The sequence below is a fragment of the Physcomitrium patens genome, chromosome 11 (genome assembly GCF_059467195.1).
Source record: "Physcomitrium patens ecotype Gransden chromosome 11, ASM5946719v1, whole genome shotgun sequence".
Taxonomy (NCBI): Eukaryota; Viridiplantae; Streptophyta; class Bryopsida; order Funariales; family Funariaceae; genus Physcomitrium; species Physcomitrium patens.
Window position 1 is genome coordinate 3253860 of NC_143420.1, and position 21354 is coordinate 3275213.

Genomic DNA, 21354 nt, shown 5'->3' on the forward strand with positions numbered 1-21354 from the left:
TTTGAAGCAATAAATTAAGTTATTTTTGTTAATAAAGTGTTGTAAAAATACACAATTCATGCATGTAATCCAATATATATACATGGATGCTTTAGTTTTTTATTTTAGTTCATTGTTATGACCAATTTGATTTGATTCTGTAGTTGATATTTTGATGATTTGATATTAATTTTGTAATTGATAAAATGTTAATCAAATTGTATATTCTAAATGAATTTCATGAATGTTTTAGTACGTTTTAAAATTAGCCTGTACATGTACATATATAGCATATTATGTCTTGAAATATAATTCTTGGGATAATGACTTTTTAAGTTGTAGTTTATGCATTTATTTATTTTCATGCATAATTTATTTGAAATTACTACATTGCATGTGTAATTTGAAATTATAAATGATATTAATCTTTTACTAAGTAATTTTACTAACAGCTAATCAATTAATCTACAATTTTATAAACCTCCTGAAAATTTGACTACAATAACTTCAATTCAAATCCACAAAATATCACATTAATGTTAAATATCAAATACTCTACATTAATCATTAGAAAAAACTAGCTCAGTAAATAAAAAATGTATTTCAGAATTGAGTATGTGTATATGTATATATAGCATTTAAACCAATCTGTAAATTCATTTAGTCACTGTTAGTTCTGAAATAATAAAAATTAAATTGTAATATAAAACTTACAACTGATATTGTTGTGATTCAAATGTACTTCACAAGCCTTAATTACCATACATTGAACATGAATGCAATACAACAAAATAAAAATTATACTTCACAAAATGCAATTCAATACTACTTAATTTTGATTATTTTTGAATTCACGAATCCACAAACAAAAGCATTCAATCACGAAATCATAAACAATCTTCAAGATAATATACATACTGTGAAACATAACCCACATTTTCTATTTGTTTATTTTACTTTTGTTATTTTTTTACTTAAGTTCTGTTTCAAAAGTTTTTTTAGATTATTGAAACCCGAAACCCCACATCCCGAGCACACTAATCCACAAAACCGCAAACGCAGCATGTGGAAATCCGATGTGGATCACGACGGAAGGGATCGTTAATCATCGTCATTCTTCAAATCAGTGTTGGCTTCGATAAAAAAAAAGAAAAAGAAAAAGAAAAAGAAATGTTTTCCTTTCTACGAGATTAGTTTTTAATAAGCATGGTGAAGTAGGTTTCACGTTGTTGTGGATTTTGGAGATAGAGTCTAAAGCAGCAACAGCAGCAGCAGGAAGAAGAAGACTAAGAAGACGCAACGAAGAAGAAGTAGCCCTCGGCCAAGTTTGTAAAGGAGGGAGAGAGCGAGAGAGCGGGATTTGTGTTTGGGTTCTGAATCACTGCGATATATCTGAGTCGTTGAGAAGCTGTGCTGCATTAACGTCCTGCATTTGTTGTCTTCCATGTGCGAAGTTGTACGCTGTTGCAATCGGACGTGAAAGAGTTCTAATTCGACAGAGCAGTCGACCATGAATTGTGAGGTGTTCCACCTGAAGGAACTTGTAAGCCCTATTTTCATATAACTCAACTTCAATTGTGGGTTGGAAGATGGAGCAGCTTGGGGGGTTTTGAAAAAAAAACGTGTTGCGTATGGGTAAGGCTGGATTTGTTTCTGGATGAATTTGGGGGTCGATTACGATTTGGGTATTAGGGTCGTGTGTTGATGCAGGGGTGGGTTGTGCAGGAAGTGGAGCAGTATCAGATTCGGGAAGTTTTGAGATGTATGTTTTCTTCTTCTGTTGTGGGGTTTTGAATAGTTTTCGCTCGTGTCTGAATTCGGTTCGAAATCATGGACGTGTACAGGAACGAAAGAAGGATTGCATAATGACCTAATTTGGAACAGGAATTCATAATTTGGGGTTCAGTGGGAACCTGGCTTCAGTGGTGTAGCTTGGCCGCTAGGCCCTGCTCTTTATTTTCGGTTGTTTAGGTTTGGAAATCGTGATGCCCCATCAACGTAAATTGAGGAACATGTTGCTATCTTTAATTATTTGCGTTGTGTTAAGAGATTGTTGAATGTTGCGGGTCGATATCTATCATTTTACAGGCATTCTCCACACTATTATGTTCAATAGAGCACTTGGATTGGTGCGGCCTCGTGAAGTTGAATGTGAGCTTTTCGACATCACCTATGTATGTTTCATTCTCTTCTTTATACCTCCAGTTTAGGGTTGTGATAGGGTTATGTTTGAATTCAATTGAGTGACCTTGGATGTCACTTTGTATTCAACGAATTTTTGTAGGAGATATGTGGTATCAGGTGCAGCTAATGGAAGTCTTCTCAATATTTAGAGCAGTAGCATGACTTTATTTTCAGAGAAGGATGCTTGCTGGCGCGTATTCATCAAATAGTTTATGAGATAGAAAATTTACCAGGCTGTTCCTTGACAGTGGCTTTAAGATCTATCCATTCACAAATATTTATGAAACGCACGTGCATTTTGCGCTGATACATTTGTGTTGATTTCATTGTCTAATGCAATAAAGCGCATCGTATGACGAATTACTTTGTGTTAAGTCGCGTGAATTTCGGGTATTCAGGTACAGTGCGGGGATTCACATACGGAGAAGAAGATTGAGGAGAAGATTGACCATTTCTTGACATGGGTTGAAAAGCATCCAGATAAGAAGTCTCGGGTCTGCTACCACAACCCCCGTCCTTATCCACTTGGTTGTTTCTTTTGTATCCCGTTTTTTGTATCTAACCACCTTGCACATTCCCTGTCAGAATTGACTGAAATGTAGATGTGGCAGGTATGTTTGTCATTCTATGAAACAAGGAATAAGCATGTGGGGTGGTTCAGCAAAGTAGAACGACTTTATTGGGAACAATGGTGCATTCAGCTTCATGTACTCCGTGCTGGACCTCACGAAGTGAAGAAACAAGTCTATGACGGTGCTCCATCCGGAAATAATGGAGGTGGGTTCCAGTCAGGCACGCTGGCACTTGCTCTCACTTTCATAAATGTCTTCCCTGTTTTTTTCCTTCACTTACAACTATCACATTGTGAAGCGCGTGCAAGAGTGTCGTGGTTTCTTTATCTCTTGGTTCAAGCCTGTTATCTTGGAGCTTTTACAATGAACCATCAAATTTCTCATCACTCTATGCTCTCCTTGTGCTGTTTTGTTCTCGTTTGACCGCAACCACGCTTAATGACTTGTGGTCATATACTTCCACAAGCAGAAACTGTGTTGGATGAACGGCAAAGACGGAATGCAACTCTTGAGGCTGCACTACGAGACGTGATCATTGAGGTTTTGTCGATCGTCAACGAGAAGAAGGATCATATTCCTCCAGTTCAACAACCAGATGTGGTTGTCTCATTCCCGTTTGAAATTTCTATTCCCAGGTACAAGATGGATGGCAGGAATTCCTCCTGTGATGCGATCTGCTTAGTTTGAGTTTTATAGTGCCGTCTCTTGACATAATTGTTCTTTGTTTTGCAGTTGTATTGTAGCAGAGCATGGTAATGTGCTCATTCACAAGTGACACTTTTTGTTGCCCTTTGCAGCTCTTCAGACTCAACCATGGACATAATCAAGCGTATAATACAATCTGGACCTCCTACGATGCTGAACTGAATCCTTCCTTGTAAATATTTTGAAGAATTCTGTGTACATACATATGAAGGACTTGTATCGAGGTCTGCCCACGGATCTCTACACAAACATGTTGTGCAGAACCGCAAATTGATTTTTATCTAGTTATTCTCTAGGAGCGTATTTGAACACCCCCAAATGAATGATGCATAGATATTACTGTACTTTTGGAGTTATGCAATATTTCATGTTCCTAAATCCTAAAAGACTACTCATTTGAAACAGTTTGCGGTTATTAAGAGAACTCTGATGCAGTCCCTCCGCCTTGTCTGTACGCACACGTCGGACTCCATTGGGTTGCTGACTGAAATTGTATCAGGTGAATTTGGTCACCTGTTTGTGAGTAGGCTCTAGTGTCTGAAAGCCTACACCCGGTCTACAATCAGAAGTGACGTAGATTGAGTATTCAGGTTATCTGTCTAATTTTCTTGCCACCTATCCTTGTTCTTTCACAATACAAAATCTAGATACTATTATAGTACTCATCTCTTCACGCTCCTCGCAATGACTCACAGGAACAGTTGTCTGGTTGACATCACCAGTAGCAGTGAGTAATGAAAACAGTACTGTGCTAAGAGACATTTATCAGTACTGTAAACCACCCATCTCTGCCTTGATGGGAAAACTTAAGTCATCTATTACTGAAAACATGAATTTAACTTGCGTCTCGTTTTATGTCGGTTTATGAGGCGATCTAGTGCAGTGTATTTACTAAGCTCTATTCGGTTTTTTCTTTTTTAAGTTTAAGTTTAAGTTTTTTTTTTTTTTGTTTAAATTTCTGCTTCAACCACCTTTCACGTGGATATGAAGCTCGAAAGGTTAAACCTTGACACCAAATTTACAGTGCTCAGTAAGAGCGTTAGTATTATGCAGACAGGTAAACATCTACCATTGGTGCTAGTTCCAATGCAGATTTGCATGAATGTGTGTGTTTTATGATCCATCCAATGTCCTATTATTCTGCCGGACTCCAGTTTGGATACTGGAAACTGTGTTTTGTGAGACCTTCTCTTGTATAAAATCATACTTTGCAGACAATCTTTGTGGGCATTCTCAAGCCTTTGCAAATTTCTCACTCCAACTACTGCGTCCATGCAAGAAAAAAATCGGTATCTGAAGTGACTTTTAACATGAGAGAACTAGGATAGGTAGCAGGAAAATTTGTTACTGATGGAACGTTTGGTGGATGGATAGGGAGTCTGAAGTTGTCTTGTCAAATGTGTGCCAAAAAAAAAAAAAAACAAATACACAAAAAAAAAAAAATAAAAAAAAATAAACGATTATTGGTTCCCTGACTTAGAGTAGCCTATAATTTATTACAGTCACGACCTTCTTATTCAAGATGAATACATATATATATATATATATATATATAGATTTGTTCTTCAATCTAGTCATTGCTTTATCAGCTGCAATCTAAAAGTAAGCAAAATTGTAAAGAAAGATCATAAATTGAATTATTAATTTTGTGAACAAAATTAAAGGTTTTGTAGTATTATACTGCTCATATACATTAAATTAATTACAATAATAGTTGTAAAATAAAAAAACATGCCATATATATATATATATATATATTTACTAGTGGAAACTTGTGTTGTTGGTCACAAAAAAACATTGTAAACTAAGTGTTGTAAATTAATCTTTAGTTTGAAGTTTCATATGATGTAAAACTCTATGTTGTATGCTGCTACATGTTGTGGTGCTTCCAAGCTCCATGTCTAGTGATATCATAGTGCTACTCTGGACAATCTGGATGCAAATTTTGATCTTTGATTGATTAAAAATTGAGTTATTGTTTCACTTTTGATGAAAACAATGGGATATGCAACCAATCACAGATCGCTTTTGTTTCCTTTGATTTATCCCATTGGTTTATCCCCCAAAACTATTTTATATAAGAGATATCTAGTCTAAATAACAAACTATTGTTTATTGTTAAGAAACCCAATACAAGTCCGTCCAGTCGATTAATGCGGCACACATTACTGTAGAAGATCAGACTTCGAAGGTCCGAGGTGGACGCTGACGTGGGAAAGAATTCGACGAGCTGGCACGTTGCAGAACAGGTCAGCAGTCGGAGTCGGGGTGGAGCCCATGTTTTAGCGCCATTCAACAAGACGTTCAAATTGTTGCTCATCTGTTCAGTCAACCCTGCTTTTTTGTGAGCAAAATTGGAGGAATATGGAGAAGTTTAGGTGGAAGGAAACGTGTGTTGCTATTTTTTTCATGCTTGCTCTAGAATTAGAACTCTTTTCTTCAGCTTCTGCACGGAATTTCAATACCGCTGGAAATATTTGGCTTCACCGACTTCAGTCGGACAGCGCACCTTAGTTTTGGTAACCATTTTGGTGATAACTTGTATGCGAATACTGGAAGCTTTTCTAGACTTGTAGAGTAGCATCGTCATAATACCTCCAATTCTACATTTCCATCCCCGAGCAGACATCGTCATAATACCTCGGGGATGGCGTCTGGAAGGAGCGCGGGTAGTCAAGATCGATGCGCAACGAATATTCTTCTGTTGGAGTTGGCGGTCAATCGGAGCAGAGGATTGAAATAGCCCGCCGCCGACCGTGAGTGAGGACGAAGTTGCAGTTGAGTTTGTTTACCGCTCTTCACCATCGTATCACTATTTTGTGTAGCCGGAATGCGGTAGCCTTCGGTCAATCCTGTGTGCCTGTCATTCCTGTGACTTGGTGCTTCAAGGTTTGGTGACGCGATTCAGGAATAGGACTCGCTGTATCAGGGCTCTCAGGAAACACTATAAGGCCATGGATCTGAACGTCTCCACTGCTTATCACACACTTGCAATTTGCTTCAATGCTCTTTGCACATTCTTGTTGTAGGTCATTGTTGTCAGCTTTGAGAACTTGAGTATTTTAGCTCGCGCTGATCCCTGCTCTGGCGTGTAGTGGAAGGATTAGATATCAAGGAGGAGGAGGAGGACACTCATCACTAGAGATCTTATTTAGGGAAGAATTTCCAAGAGGTTGGCTTAGCCTAACATAATGCAGATGATATTGGAATCAGCACTTGTAGGACGGCAGTTGCAATTAGGCAGAGCATCGAGGATTAATTCATGGAATTCCTCACGGACTTGCCTGCAGTACGACGACTTCTCGGCCAACCATAAAACAAGTTGGGATGTGACCTGTAGGTTGAGTGAGGGGATAGAGAAATCGCCAAGAAATCATGGGGGTTCCGAATACAAAACGCTGACGTTGCCGAAGTCATTAATAACATGTTCATCGGCTGCGCAGACGTTAAAAAAGCTGAAGAAGAACATGGATCGGGGTTTAAGACAGCTGTTGCAGTCCCCGCCTGTCCTGTATGAGGTAGAATCAAGCCTGGTTGATTTAAAGGCCACCATTGTCTTGTGCAAAAAGGAATTCTTCGAATCGTCGGTTGCGGCCGAGGACGGGAAGGTTTGGGACTTGGAAGATGAACTATCAGGGAAGCGAGTGTATCTGCAGCTTGTCAGTAATGACGTTGACTCAAGTGAGTCCTTTCATCCTTCCTACACACAGAGATGCCTGTTCATGCTGTGATGAGGACTTGGGATACTCTTCTGCTATTAGCTGGGGAATCGGACTCTGACTGTGGGCCGTTGCTAATTACAGGTACGGGAAAAGCCATGCGTACCTCGGAAATGATGATTGAAAATTGGACTGAATCGTCTACTTCAAGCAGTCACATTGCATCAACATATCCAACAAAATTCGTTGTCAACTTTAGAGTTAAGAAAGAGTTTGGAGAACCAGGTGCTCTTTTCGTTAAGAACTTTCATCGTAATGAGTTTCTTCTAAAAGAAATCACTGTTGAGGTTCCAAACCGCTCAAGCTTGCATTTCATATGTGATTCGTGCGTGTACAACGTGGACCATTACGCAGCTGACCGCGCCTTCTTCACCAATAAGGTCACTCCTCCACCACCTCATGGCTACCCTCGCTAAATTTGAGGAAGTGCATGACAAACTGTAACTCGTGCAAGAACTACCCCAGCGTTAACCTTCAGTGGATTGTTCTTCATGCCAGAATACGTCGTAAGGAATTTGATGAGCGGAACGATATGAATAATATGGTCAAGCTGTCTGAACATGTATTACATTGTAACAGGTTTACTTGCCACGAGAAACACCAGCAGGTTTGCAAGAGCTGAGGGAACATTTATTACAACAACTCCGGGGTAATGGTACTGGGGAGCGGAAGGAAGCTGACCGAATCTATGATTATCATGTCTACAACGACTTGGGAGACAGCTATCGTCATGATAGCCTCAAGAGACCAGTCCTAGGAGACAGCGACGAGTTCCCATATCCTAGACGGATGCGCACAGGACGACAACGCTCAAAAACTGGTGAATCACTCGGCTAGTTCAATTCGAAACCATGTTTACATTTGCCAACGTTGAATCTTCAACGTTTCCGTTTTAGAGGCACTAGGTTATTACCAAAATTGTTGAAGCATGGTTGAATGTCTCCAGACCCTGAGGCGGAGGACCGAGGTGACTTGTGGACGAATTTTTACATTCCACGAGATGAAAGATACACAATGGTGAAGTCCGAAAAATTGCAGGAAGACGCAATTCAGACAGCGTCTAGAAAACTACTACCGGCTATCCAAGCATTGTACTCCAGGCAGACAGAATTTGAAAGCGTACGCGAAATTGCGGACTTGTTTAAGAAGGGCGTTTCATTGACCGTACCTTCAGATTCAGATATCGATTTAGATTCCGATCGTACAACACCAGAATGTGAAATCATCCTCACGTACCCTACGCCTAAAGTCATCGCAGGTGAGCGCGTAATTCCATATCTAACTATCAGTTTGATGAAAATCCAATACTTCTCGTCGAACATAACAATACACTTCCTTCGTATATTTTCCAATGTTGGAAGCACTAAATATGGGCATGATGCGAGTTATTGTGTAGTTGATGAGACGGCGTGGACCATGGACGAGGAATTTGCCCGTGAAATGCTTGCTGGTTTAAACCCAGTTGTTATAGAGCGACTGCGAGAGTTTCCTATCAAGAGTAAACTAGATGAAGACACCTACGGTGACCCTGTGTCTGCGATCACAGCTGAACACATCGAGCCATTTTTGGAGGACATGGATGTGCGGACAGCACTGGAAGGTCACAAGCTATTTGTCCTTGACTATCACGATGCCTTCCTTCCATTCGTGAGCAAGATCAACGAGAACCCTGCTTGCAAGGCGTATGCGACGCGGACCTTTCTATTTCTAACACATGAAGGCATTTTGAGACCTGTAGCCATCGAGGTGAGCTTACCTCAAGAAAGTGAACCTGGCACTGTAAAACGAATATTCACGCCTCCTCCAATGGGTATGAAAGATTGGATGTGGGAGCTTGCGAAAGTTCATGTGCTCGCTAACGACGCTGGATATCACCAACTCTCCAGTCATTGGTAAGACATAGCCACTCACATCTCCATCTGTCCTTTCTTGATATTCATGATCTACTAGAAGAGGCCTAAGAACTCTTATTTTAAGCACAAGATCGACCCACTAGCGAGAGGGTCGGCGTAGCCGCTGTAGTAAGTGGACAGGGAGACAGACCAATCCAGGTACGCACTGAAGGGCGTCAGTCATGATTCGATGGTAGAAAGTGCAGCTCTTTCCTTGCCAGAGATGTGGTGAAGGCTGCGACGCTTGAACTCTTCTGAGAAGACGGGTTGATCATAGCAGACATTCAAATGCTGCTATGATCTCATTCAATATTTACGTCGTGAAGCGCGTCAATATATTTTAATTTTTTTTCTTTCGTTGAGGTGCTTTTGAAATCAATGGTGGAGAGCTTTATTGGAGGAAACTGTTATGTATGTTTCGGATGGCCGGGTATGTCAGATTAAACGTAGGTATATTTTATCTATTTGCTATATCTTCTCTAGGAGTTTATGGTATTATTACAGCGGGCTAGTCCAGTAATTCCAAATATCCTTGTTTTGGAGCACTACAACCTGCAGATCAATTGGTTTCTTATGAAGTTTCTGTCGGTCTTATTAATATTGCACTAATTTGTGTAGGGTCTTGTGATTTTAGTGAGATTGTAATCGCTCAAAAGCACAAATGGTTTCGCATTTCCTCTGTTTCCTGTATTTATGATGTTCATTTTTTCGTGTTTAGCAGAAACTAATCGAGCTCTTCCGTGGATCTTTTCCGTGGATCTTTTCCGGGAATAAAATAAAATAAATAAATAAAAAAAGATCCACGGAAGCGAGCATAAAGAAGAAAGAGCCAAGCGTTTTGTTGGCCAAACGAAAAAAAGAAATAAAATGAATTTAAATTTCTTTCAAATAAACCAATAATATTCGTTTTTTTTCTTTTCTGCTCAAATCTGCAGGTTGCGGTCTCATGCAACGATGGAGCCCGTGATCATTGCAACTCACAGACAGCTCAGTACTCTGCACCCCATTTACCAGGCTCTGGTGCCCCATATGAAGAATACTCTTGATATCAATGCTGCGGCACGTAAGGCGCTCATAAATGCAGGTGGAATCATTGAGATGACCTTCACCCCACATGCTTACGCCATGCAAATAAGCTCTGCTGTGTACAAGCAATCGTGGCGTTTCGATGAACAGGCCTTGCCGACTGACTTGATTAAAAGGTAATTAGCCTACTTTTTTTTTTTCTTACCAGGTAGAGCTTGAAGTAGATTTGCAACGTTTGGTATTGCTTATGATTTCGTGTTGGTATCCTAAATCGTGGGCTATGACATTTGCAGGGGCATGGCAATCCCAGATAAGAACGGGGACAATGGATTGAAGTTAGTGATAGAAGATTATCCATTTGCAACTGACGGACTCGAGCTCTGGGGTGCGATCAACGAATGGTTGCGTGAATACGTTGACCTCATCTATTCGGATGATGGGGAGGTTGAGGAGGACAGGGAGCTTCAAAGCTGGTGGTATGAAATTCGGTATGTAGGACATGGCGACAAAAAGGACGCTGAAGGCTGGCCTACGTTGAATTCAAAGGCTTCGCTTGTCCATACCTTGACCACCATTGTTTGGATCGCCTCCTGCCATCACGCAGCTGTCAATTTCGGCCAGTATGAGTATGCAGGTTTCATGCCGAACCATCCGACTATGACGCGACGACTTATTCCTATGGAGGGCTCTCCAGAGTTTCTGGAGCTTGAACAAGATCCTGAAGCATTTTACTTGTCAACTATTTCAAATGAGACTCAAGCTACAGTTATCATGACCACAACAGAGGTGCTCTCCACACACTCGAGTCACGAGGAATTTCTAGGACAACGCTCCACACCTAACTGGACAAGCGATGAAAAGGTAAATTAGTTTGGGTCGATATTTTACAATGAAGATTCTGCATCTTACCATATTATGAACTATGCATACTCTGTACAAACACAACATAAAATTGAATGACTGGAGCTGTTGCAATTGGACGGAGCAGATTTCGGCTGTTTACGGGAGATTCCAAGAGAGGATAGGTGAGATTGAGGAGCTGATCAAGGCACGAAATCAAGAGAAGAGGCTCAAGAATCGATATGGCCGTGTTCAGTTACCATATGAACTACTGTATCCATCATCTGACCACGGTCTGACAGGAAAAGGCGTTCCTAACAGCACTTCAATCTGACGATAAGAAGCATTAGTGCATTGCCACGAACTCATTCTGATCGAAATATCACCTAGATTGAAGATCAGTCTTGCAGTGAGCCAGACAGCAGACGATACACTTGTAGATAGGTTTCACCGTTGACATCCAGCAAAGCAACGTCATTGTGGTCACCAGATAGTGACGTCAATACATGAGGCGAAGAGCCAAAAGTTTCTGCACGCACGTGTCTTCGACATAGTAAAATATTGTTATAAACAAAGTTTTAGATTCTGAAGGGCCCTCCATAAGTAGAAACTTCGTTTCGAACAGATACTAGTGCAGACTTAATCTGTTGATTATTTTACACTAAACTGACACCCTAAAAGGACGGAACTCCCCATGAAGTACCCCTTGAATCAAAGCCCGGCCATGAAAACTGCACTTAGGCTAAAACAATACACAACTAAGAACCTAACAACATGGTTATTCTTGTAAAACGCGCATATCTGGAGGCAACATAAATTACACGTCTGAAATATGCGGCGACGCAAGAGTCGGCCATTTCAAAGAGCAACGTTGGAAGTCTGTATGAAAGCCCATTTGGGCAACATGGGCAAGTTCCGTACATGTCCACTTATTAAACCAACACAAATTTATCTACGTCCTAAATACACTCCGAAGGAGTGCGACTTAGATAAGAAGCAGACATCAAGGAGACAGTTTGAAGCTGCTTAAGTGGTACGCAGTTGGCTTTATTGATATGGACAACATCGACGTGAATGAATGCCAAAGTTGGATGTGGGTACAAACGTACGAAGTCTAAACAAGCCTCCGAACCAACTAGCAGGAAGGAAGAGGCATCGATCAAGAGCACATCCCTCACCTGCATCCTGATATGATACGGGAAGTGAATATCCGCACACAGTTTCATTCGGTGTTTGAGAGTGTAACAAATACAATAAATGGACTTCGGGACGAAAAAATGAAGGTTATCGGAAATTCTTCCCAAGATTGGAAAACTGCTTTGGAGTTGCGAAGGTGGAGCACTTAGACTGAGTAATTAATGAATCTTTCCTCTTTGTTGGAGGCTCAGCAAGTGTTGAGAATGAAGGGGCCACTGCGGAGATCGCTTTCTTCTTTACTTTCTCTTTAAGTTTTGGGTGTTGCTCGTCGCCCTGGAAAAGAACAAACACAAGCACTTTCAGCTCAATCATCTGAAAGGACAGTTACAAATTCAATGAGCATTATCTACATCTAGGGGTGTACCCTGAAAACTCGGCCACAGTTTAGAATGAAGCCTCTATATCGTGCTGGAGGGGTATTGAGAATAAGTAGGAAATCAAACGCAATCCCACCTGTACAGCGGCGAGTACATTGGTGATGTCTTGCAGGGGTTTTCTAGTATACCACTCAGGCAAGGGACTGGAGCTCTTCCTGCCATCCCAGTTGCCGTTGGGATCCCGATTCTCCTTACCACGATCATCCTTGCCAAGACCCTCACATGGTTCTTTCATATCTACTCCAGGTGCTATCTTCCGCAGGACAGGAGAAGAAAAATCCAATTCAGACTCATTCATCAAGCTGTGAGCACTTACGACTCCCTCAGGGGGATCTTCGTAGATCTCCAGCGTTACCTTCGGTCCCTCCTTCGCAGGCAATGTCGAGTACAAACTACTCTGCAAAGTTCGCAATACGTAATCTCTAGCACCGGCCATGTTTGCAATACTCTCTTGCATGCCGTTGGAATTTCTTAGGGGAGCCCTTCGATTTGATTCTCTCTCAGATAATACGAGCTTCAAATCTTCTGAAAGTGCTCTCTGCAACGTGCTGTGATCTCCATATACTCGAGAGCAGATACCCTCCACGGTGACTTCTGCTGGACTTCCCCTGCTGAATGAACTAGTGAACCGGAGTTTGCGAGTGGTCATACCAAAATTCCTTGACACTGGACTTTGCTCCAGAATTCCTGTCTCCAGAGATGCGATGGGTTGTTGCATCCCGAACTCGCGGTGGTCACGATTCCGCTCAATGAGATTACCCCTCCTCATGATTTCTTCAACTTGATATCAGTACTATACACAGTGGCAACAGAAAGTGGAAATAAAAAGTGGCAACTTCTACTACTCGATTCGCGAGAACAAACTCGGTGACTAAGTCGTGTCACCAATAATGATTGGCAGTGTAATACTCGAAATCTACATCAGCTACAATGCAGAGCTTACAGAGGGAAGGAAAAAAAAACTGATGTGTAAGGCAAACGCCGGTACGAGGTGTTAGAGAAACGCCAGGTATGTTCTCAAATTATACTCAATACAGAAACACACACACACAAGCTAACTCTAGCATTCTCCAGACTTGACACAAGCGAAAACTGCTTGATACCAAAGCTGACAGGTAACAAAGCATCCGTCACTCAAGTCAGCAGCTCACACCGACTCAATCTCCACGCGCCAAACCACTACTTAACATTAGGCAGCTTGGCTGTGCGCCAGAGCATAGCCAAAGGTTCAATGCAAGTAGCAATGGAGCCAAAGTGCACCAACTAGCTACCAAAAACAGCAACCCTAGACACGACTGCAGCCTGCAGCACCTTCAGGAATCGCAAGGCCGCGCTGCAAACCACCGCATCACTCCTCCTCGCGAGTCCGGAAACACGCACTCACTCACATTCCCACGCAGCGCAGAAACATTCCGCAACCAGGTGACTCTCGCCCTCAGGAGCAGCCCCTACCTCGGCTCTCTCGAGAATGGAGCCTCATCGCCACAGCCACTCGCGTTCTCGTCACTCGAACCAGGGCGACCCCGCGAAACATCGGCCCAAACGGGTGTGGCCCATGGTTATCCCTCCCTGGTCACCCGCCGTTTCGCCCGGTCCAGGGTACAATTCAAATTTCGACCGTTCACAGCTTGTTGTGCCCTGCATTCTACCGTTACAATTATTTTTTAGAACAAAGTGAAATGGGAATTCCCTTCGCCTCCAAAGCATACTCCTGGGAGCACACGTGTCGGTTACAGGGTGTGACAGGGATACCTGGCGGCAATGTGATGGCTCTGACCTTGCCTGTCCCTAGTGAACTTTTCCACACTTTACTCAGTTTTATTTCACATTTTTCTATATAATTTTTAGTGTATTTATTTAGTGTGTACTACGTTGAACTGTGGTGGTGATGTTGGCTTTTAACCTCGGGCACGGAGATGGGTTCAGGGGCTAGGTTGGCGAAGTGGGTGACAATCTGAACGTGGGTTCGGTGGGGATATCGGCCACTGGGCGATGTGAGTGAATGCCGCTGCAACAAGTACTTTTACATGAATTCTTCCAGGGTCCTCGTGCAGATTGGAAAAGTCTGCAGAAGTATACCACTGAAATAGGAACGAGGCGATGAAGGTTATTGAGGGCTGTACCAACTCAATCCAATTGTGTTATACATCTTCGTGAACGGACTGTGGGACATCTGTCTTCCCCTGTGAGTGCTGTTCACGACGGCTGCAACATGAAAGGGAAGAGTGCAACAGGGATAATGGATTCGCACAGGCGCAACAACAGATCAGTTAGGCACACTTGAAATGTGTGCAAATGTGATGGACTATTGGACTCAAGAGGATTTTTGAACGAGTGTATAATACAAAGGGTTAACAATGTCAACATTGAATGGTATGTGCTACATGTTCAGACAATGCTCATCAGGAAACTGTGAACATATGTCAATTGACGATACATGCACTTGAGGCCACAAGCGATTGTGTACTTGATACCCAAATTAAATCCTACCATTGGGAAACAAATAACAGGAACTGTCGACCTGCAGATGGTAAAATTTTCATAAACCAGGGCTGCACCTTCGTGATATTTCCCTTCGGGATTAGTGTACATGTGCGATGACCGCGCTACGAAAGCTACATAATAAGTGTGATTCGAAACTTAAGCGCGCACTATAAGAATTGAACATACTTCTACCATGGTTTAGTGTACCATACAACAATGCGGAAGTGTCATTAATGATAGCTCCTATAAAGCATGACGCAGAGTGTCGGTTATTCACGTTTTTTCAGGTAGGCATCATCCATGATCAGGACTGTTGGACCAAATTTTGAGTCCAGCTCTCAAATGAAGGGGTATGTCATCTTGTAATGAGATGACTAGTCAACAGGGGCGAAAGAGACATTCACCAGCAGTGAATCTCTCTTCCGCTTGTGTAGTCATCAGCAGCTTGAACTATATTCAATTCGTTTTTTAAAGTGTCACAAACAGTGACCAACTAAAGAATATGCTATCACCTAAAACCTTTCCTAAGATTGAACACTTGCCTCGACGCTACGCCGCTCAACACCGTCGGTCGACTGACACCTAGACACTGCTTCCTGGGTGGAGTCTCAACCAAAGTTAACAGTGATGATCCCGTACCATCAATCATGTTCTTGTTGCGCTTTTTCTTTGGTGGTGGAAGTTTATCATCCTGTTACAGACCTCAAAGTCAATGACATCCAACGGATTGACACAATGTTATACTGGTTTCTAATAATTTGCCCATTAACTAGGCTACTACTCACATGCAAATCCTTGTCCAAACTCAATTCAAAAGATTCAACAAATGGACTCCGTACAGATATAGATACGCTCAAGTGACTTGAAGCAGATGAATCATTAGAATGAGTAGGCATGCTGTTCGAGTTACTCAGCAATGAATATGTAAACAATACCGGATCGGAAACCAAAACATTGGTGATGTCTTGTAAGGGCCTCCTCGGGTACCACTCCGGCAAGGGACTTCGGGTGTAAGTCACAACCCCCTCAACGATAGGGTCCTGATTTTCCTTATCAGCGTCATCTTCGAATTTACTTTCGACTACCTTATCCGATCCAACGCCGGTCCCGATTCTCCTCAAATCGATAGGAAAAATTGAGTTGCTCGACTTACGGACCACTCTCTGGAAAGTATCTTCACTTTCAGCCGGATCATTGTCCTCATACACTTCAAAGACAGGGACCTCGGAATCATTTAAGAGACCGTAACCTGCACCTGACACGCTAGCATCATGTTCGTGTAGATCATTCGACCTTTCATCGAACCTATTCCCCGTAAATTGTGCCCTTCGACTTGCAATCATTTCAGACAGCCGATCCACATCCACATCTCCCCTAGTCCTGTGGGTTCTTCTGTGATAATCACCCTCTGGATAGGCTGAATCCTCCAGGGCTGACATATCCTCTACGCACTCTTGGCTCATCGCAAGAGTGAACCTCAACCTGCGAATGGTCGTGCCGAAGTAACTTGGCACCACACCATAGTTTAGGACAGCATCCGCGGACACAAATTCACAGGGAATTACATACTCCCAGTGTCCGCAATTATCCTCCTCATGCTGGTTCCTCTTCATCTCTGACAGATCCCTTGAATCCGTTTTCCCAATCGGCTGGAGTATATGTAGAGCCTGTAAAACGCCAGTGCAGGTGGAACAGCACTCACAGTACCCGCACTTGATTCACGATGCGAACAACAGTACCTTATTTGCCCAATCCTTTCATCGTCTGGGACAACGAGCGAGTTGTTTTCTTGTCAGATCGGCAAGTTTTGTCGAACACAGTGTCACCAGGTCATTATATTGTACATCCACGACAGCTTTGCAAATTTTAGCAAACACGTCAGTGTGCAATAGTTTGCACTGCCATATCAAATGCCAAAACGCGACGACGTCCCATGGCCTGAATACAGGTGATCGCAAGCAACGACTACAACATCCACAAACGAACTGCCTCTAGGAGCTCCGAGAAAGCGAAAGTGCCCATAGACAAAGACACCCCACACGTACAGCATGGGGCTCCGTGTCAAACAACCTCCGACACAGACACACCCGTCACCATAATACGGAATCGGGAAGAACCAAGACTGGCCTTACCACAGCCTGCCTTCGTCGTGCACCTCCGCTCAAATCAGAAAACCCAGGCACTGAAACTTTTAAAAGAGAATCAAGCTATTCCGTATTAAACGACCAGAAACAACATACCAACTCTTCAAGACTATCACATCAATTCACACATAGACTGAAACGGACCGCGGGAGAAGCCACGCACGCTTGCTCTCTACTCAAGATGTGTCAACAGATTGACTCGTCTCAGGCGACATACACTCCCAGCAATAGAGAGGGCCAGTGTACACATGGAGAACCGGTGGGCGGGGTGGCCCAAAGAAATGGCGGCTACAGAGATGAAGCTGGCGCTTCCCCGCCCAAAAATTTGAAATCAGATCGAGGGGCGGCATATCGTTTTACCGGGTGGGGGTGGAGGGAAGGACGATCTCGCGCCAATTTCAAATTTTGAACCTCATCCGGTGCGGCCCGGTTTTTGTGACTGGTGATATCCAGTCGATTGGACTAACCGTGATGGAGTTGGCAAGGTCCGTCCGGTGGGATCCACATTCGTCCAAGTTAGAGCTCTGTTCATCCACCTTGCAATGATTGGAGCGAGGAGGAACGTGGTTTGGACTATGTGCACCATATCACAACATTGTTGTGATATTCATATTTTCACGTTAGAAAATAAATTATTAGAAAAAATAATAATTAAATAAATTCATGATCTTGTATGCAGAAAGTATATTGGAAGCTTTAGTGATGTCCAAAAATTCATTAATATTATTATTATTATTATGTTTTTGTATGAATTAAGATTTATGCACAATGTAAAAATGAAGGAAAGATATAAATATATATATATATATATATATATATACCAAAGCGTATAAAATAATATATCTTGTAAAACTTCACTGAATTATATATATATATATATATATATATATAATTGTGTTTAACTCAAAGATCATTTAATTCTCAAAATGGATTCACAATTTACTTTTTTGAGACACTCTTAGTAATGAAGTTGTGTGTTTGATCCTGTAAATACTAAATAAAGAAATAAAATTTGACAAATTGACTATATTTGTGCTTAATAAAAATTAAACCTCTTATTCAATAAAATATTATTTTTACATTTGATTACTTGTATTATAATAAAGTTGATAAAACAAGATGAATCGTCAAATAATATGTTTACTTAAATGCATTAACCAAAATCATAGGAATGTAATAAGTCAAAATTAAAACCAGGGAAAAACAAATATTATTTAAAAAATCCTATTTGTATGAAAAGATATTATTTTTTTACAAAATAGTTTTTGCATAAAAATGCTTCTTTTAATACAAAAATAAAAGGTACTAAGATTGAACCATTTAAGAAAAAGAAATATTGTCTTTCCGAAAATCTATATGAATTTATATATATATATATATATATATATATATATATATATATATATATATATTACAAAAAATTTACTTAGGAAGCTAAATGATTGTATAACCATTGCAATAACCTTAAATAATTAATATTTATATCTAAAAGAGATGATTTGGAGATGAAAATGTATTATAAAATAGTTACCAAAAATTACTATAATCTTTAAAAGTTGTATAATATTTTTTCTTAGTTGAGAATAAAAAATTATAATTATTTAAACCTTCTTAAGAATTTAAATTGATAAATGAATACACATAAATAAATCAAGTCATTGAATTAATTTACTGTTATTTTTATATAGATTTATTTTTAAAAATATTATTAAAAAAATCCCAAAATTATTCACAATATACATAGATATGTTAGATAAAAAGAATGTGATAGATAAAACTATAAAAGTTATTGTATTGTATATGTATATTAAAAATTGATTAAAATACTATTATATATATATATATATATATATATATATATATATATATTTATAAATTTGTATTTATATCTCTTTATCTCTAAAGAAGGCAATTTTAGAACTTTAAAAACTTACTATAATATTTAACAATTTTTATTTGTAAGGTGTGTACCATCAAGCTCTAACCAATTCAAATAGTAATATGGCTTAAATTAGTGGTTTGGTATTCACATAGGTAAGTTTTTTACTTATAAAGGTTAGACAAGTAATGTAATTGAAAGACTTTCTTTAAGTATTATCTAAATACCTTTAGAATTTGAAGAGGTTTTATAACATTTTAGAAGCTTCCAAAAGTTTGCAAAAAATATGGAACTTTTTAACATTACAATACTATGAAAGAAGCAAGAATAAATAGTGGTATTGAAGAACATTGGATTTAAAAGGGTGTGATGGTCAAAAAAAAAAATCTTTGTATATCATCATAGTTTGACTATTTCCAATTCACTACTAGTTTTATATTACTCATTTATATGTTTAATAATTTTTTTAAAGATGTATATGATAATATTGTATAAAATCAAAATTGTCTTTTGTCAATACAAGAAAGATAATCCTAAGTTTACATATAATCAACTTAAGGACTAGCTCAAAAACATATTCAATACCATGGTTATTTAAACAACCATATCCACAATCCTCAAGCATTCAACAGAGTTGTCCAAAAAGGTTAATTATACAAATTTGAAGAATAAAAATCAAAGAATTATTAAGTATATGTTAATAGAATCAGCAATTGTCAAATGGTCTCATTTAAACCATGAGCATATCAATATCAATGGTAATTTGCTCAATAAAAAAGTAACTATCATCTTAATCAATTAAACTTAGACATAACAAGTTTGTATTGTCTATTAGGAGGCTAAAGACATTCAAGAATCGCCATAGAATCCACTCTTTCTATTATTTTGGAGAGAGTGGATTAGTTAACATGAATATTGTTGTGAATTCTTTTCTTTTGATTTGTGAGACCCTCAATAAGTTTGAGTAGAAAAATATTTATAACTTGGACAAAAGTAACATTTTCTACTACATAAATATAAATTACTATATAATATGCATTGTATATATATTATATTTTTATGCTAATAAGCTTTTAGAATGCTATTTGCTAATCTTACTTTATGTCCAAGTAAATAATTCTTTGCCCAAAAAACAATTTGAAGGAAAAAAAAAAAAAAAAACACTTAGAGAATTGCAATGATTTTGTATTGCAACAAAGATGACATTAACAAGCTTTCTTTTTAAGTTATTAAAAAGTTCAATAAGCTAAGATATTTTAAGAATATCAATCAATCTAATCTAAATTTTATATACTAGAGTAATATCAAGGCTTTGATGACACAACTAATCTTTGTAAAATAGCTCAAAGCCTTTGATAGGCATGTGGCAAATCAAATTTTTTTCTCATTTTGAATAATTACAATGTGCATATCTCAATGATAGGGATTTTCAATCATGTCTAGTTGCAAAATACCATAGTCTATTATATCTCTCTAAATACAACCTCCAAGATTTAATCTTGTAATTCTAAGATCATTTAAAATTTAAATATCTATTAATGATATACTTCTATCACCTTTTTTTTTTAGTATCTTGATGATGACATTAAAGATTCCAAAAAAATTAGCATTCTAGATGTCATTTACATGGTTATACCAACCTAAGCTTAAGATGTAAAATAAAAAATCATCCACAGCTATTTCAACTACTATCAAATTTTTATAGAAGAAACTAGATAACTTGCTATTACGAATTTAGAATACAGACTGGAAATCTAAATAAGAAGCTCTAGAAGAATTGGCAAGAACTAGATTAATGAGATGAGTATAATAACAATACTAGAGAGGTGAGCTAGAGCTCTAAAAGATGTGTTGTCGAGACTGAGGATCTTCTCAGTCTCGGTTCCTATATTTACTTCAAGCTAGGAAGCTTCTCAAGTAGCTTCCACAAACTAGGAAGCTTCTCAAGCAGCTTTCATAATCTATGAAGCTTCTTAAGTAGCTTCCATGAATTAGGAAGCTTCTCAAGCAGCTTCTATAAACTACAAAGCTTCTCTAAAACCTTTTAGAATCTTCTACAACTTTCTAATGTATGTCCTTGATATCATCCCCCCCTATAGCTTCGAGGTCTCTGAGAAGCACTCCTATTACGAGTCAGTACCAACGTAAGAAGTTAAAAATTTGTCGCATAGTGTCTCAATATATTCCAATTGTTATTCGTGCGGTAAGTAGTTCATTGGTCCTTGTAACCAACGATAGTGTCCTACTCTTTCAATTTCCAACCAAGCATGAACTTCCATGTCTTCATTGTGAAAATACCATACAAACACTCCTTTTCGAAGATCACCTTAGGCACGTTCTATCTCAAATATAATCA

The 21354-nt window shown here is 39.5% G+C and overlaps 4 protein-coding genes across 5 annotated transcripts; 2 read left to right on the plus strand and 2 right to left on the minus strand.

Moving 5' to 3' along the window:
• The first annotated feature begins 1186 nt into the window (after window positions 1-1186).
• On the plus strand, window positions 1187-3864 carry LOC112288233 (autophagy-related protein 101). The gene is made up of 7 exons (XM_024532227.3): window positions 1187-1522; window positions 1705-1741; window positions 2068-2153; window positions 2562-2657; window positions 2775-2940; window positions 3205-3370; window positions 3533-3864. The coding sequence occupies exons 1-7, from the start codon at window positions 1490-1492 to the stop codon at window positions 3600-3602; spliced, it is 654 nt and encodes a 217-aa protein (XP_024387995.1). The 5' UTR covers window positions 1187-1489; the 3' UTR covers window positions 3603-3864.
• A 1888-nt stretch (window positions 3865-5752) lies between these two features.
• Window positions 5753-11503, plus strand: LOC112288202 (putative linoleate 9S-lipoxygenase 5). Of its 2 annotated transcripts, XM_073537391.2 has the most exons (9): window positions 5753-6217; window positions 6884-7121; window positions 7244-7539; window positions 7739-7979; window positions 8106-8417; window positions 8556-9051; window positions 9987-10253; window positions 10371-10938; window positions 11066-11503. In XM_073537391.2, exons 2-9 carry the CDS (start codon window positions 6908-6910, stop codon window positions 11249-11251), a joined length of 2580 nt encoding a protein of 859 aa, XP_073393492.1. In that variant the 5' UTR covers window positions 5753-6217; window positions 6884-6907; the 3' UTR covers window positions 11252-11503. The 2 variants fall into 2 exon arrangements, with proteins under 2 accessions (XP_073393492.1, XP_024387934.1); XM_024532166.3 differs by having other exon boundaries at window positions 5753-7121.
• Window positions 11504-11929: 426 nt separating this feature from the next.
• On the minus strand, window positions 11930-13260 carry LOC112288203 (uncharacterized). Its single transcript, XM_024532167.3, has 2 exons — window positions 12568-13260; window positions 11930-12387 (listed from the first exon to the last, which is right to left on the minus strand). Exons 1-2 carry the CDS (start codon window positions 13258-13260, stop codon window positions 12202-12204), a joined length of 879 nt encoding a protein of 292 aa, XP_024387935.1. The 3' UTR covers window positions 11930-12201.
• A 2028-nt stretch (window positions 13261-15288) lies between these two features.
• Window positions 15289-17431, minus strand: LOC112288310 (uncharacterized). Its single transcript, XM_024532396.3, has 2 exons — window positions 15911-17431; window positions 15289-15666 (listed from the first exon to the last, which is right to left on the minus strand). Exons 1-2 carry the CDS (start codon window positions 16586-16588, stop codon window positions 15484-15486), a joined length of 861 nt encoding a protein of 286 aa, XP_024388164.1. The 5' UTR covers window positions 16589-17431; the 3' UTR covers window positions 15289-15483.
• Window positions 17432-21354: the final 3923 nt, after the last annotated feature.

Coding starts and splice junctions, on each gene's coding strand:
- LOC112288233 (XM_024532227.3), top strand. CDS start 1,490: ATGAATTGTGAGGTGTTCCACCTGAAGGAACTT. Junction 2,154..2,561: donor AGCTTTTCGACATCACCTAT/GTATGTTTCATT, acceptor TCGGGTATTCAG/GTACAGTGCGGGGATTCACA. Junction 2,658..2,774: donor ATCCAGATAAGAAGTCTCGG/GTCTGCTACCAC, acceptor TAGATGTGGCAG/GTATGTTTGTCATTCTATGA.
- LOC112288202 (XM_024532166.3), top strand. CDS start 6,632: ATGCAGATGATATTGGAATCAGCACTTGTAGGACGGCAGTTGCAATTA. Junction 7,122..7,243: donor CAGTAATGACGTTGACTCAA/GTGAGTCCTTTC, acceptor TGCTAATTACAG/GTACGGGAAAAGCCATGCGT. Junction 7,540..7,738: donor GCGCCTTCTTCACCAATAAG/GTCACTCCTCCA, acceptor ACATTGTAACAG/GTTTACTTGCCACGAGAAAC.
- LOC112288203 (XM_024532167.3), bottom strand. CDS start 13,260: ATGAGGAGGGGTAATCTCATTGAGCGGAATCGTGACCACCGCGAGTTC. Junction 12,388..12,567: donor ATGTACTCGCCGCTGTACAG/GTGGGATTGCGT, acceptor GTTCTTTTCCAG/GGCGACGAGCAACACCCAAA.
- LOC112288310 (XM_024532396.3), bottom strand. CDS start 16,588: ATGAAGAGGAACCAGCATGAGGAGGATAATTGCGGACACTGGGAGTAT. Junction 15,667..15,910: donor ATGTTTTGGTTTCCGATCCG/GTATTGTTTACA, acceptor GGTCTGTAACAG/GATGATAAACTTCCACCACC.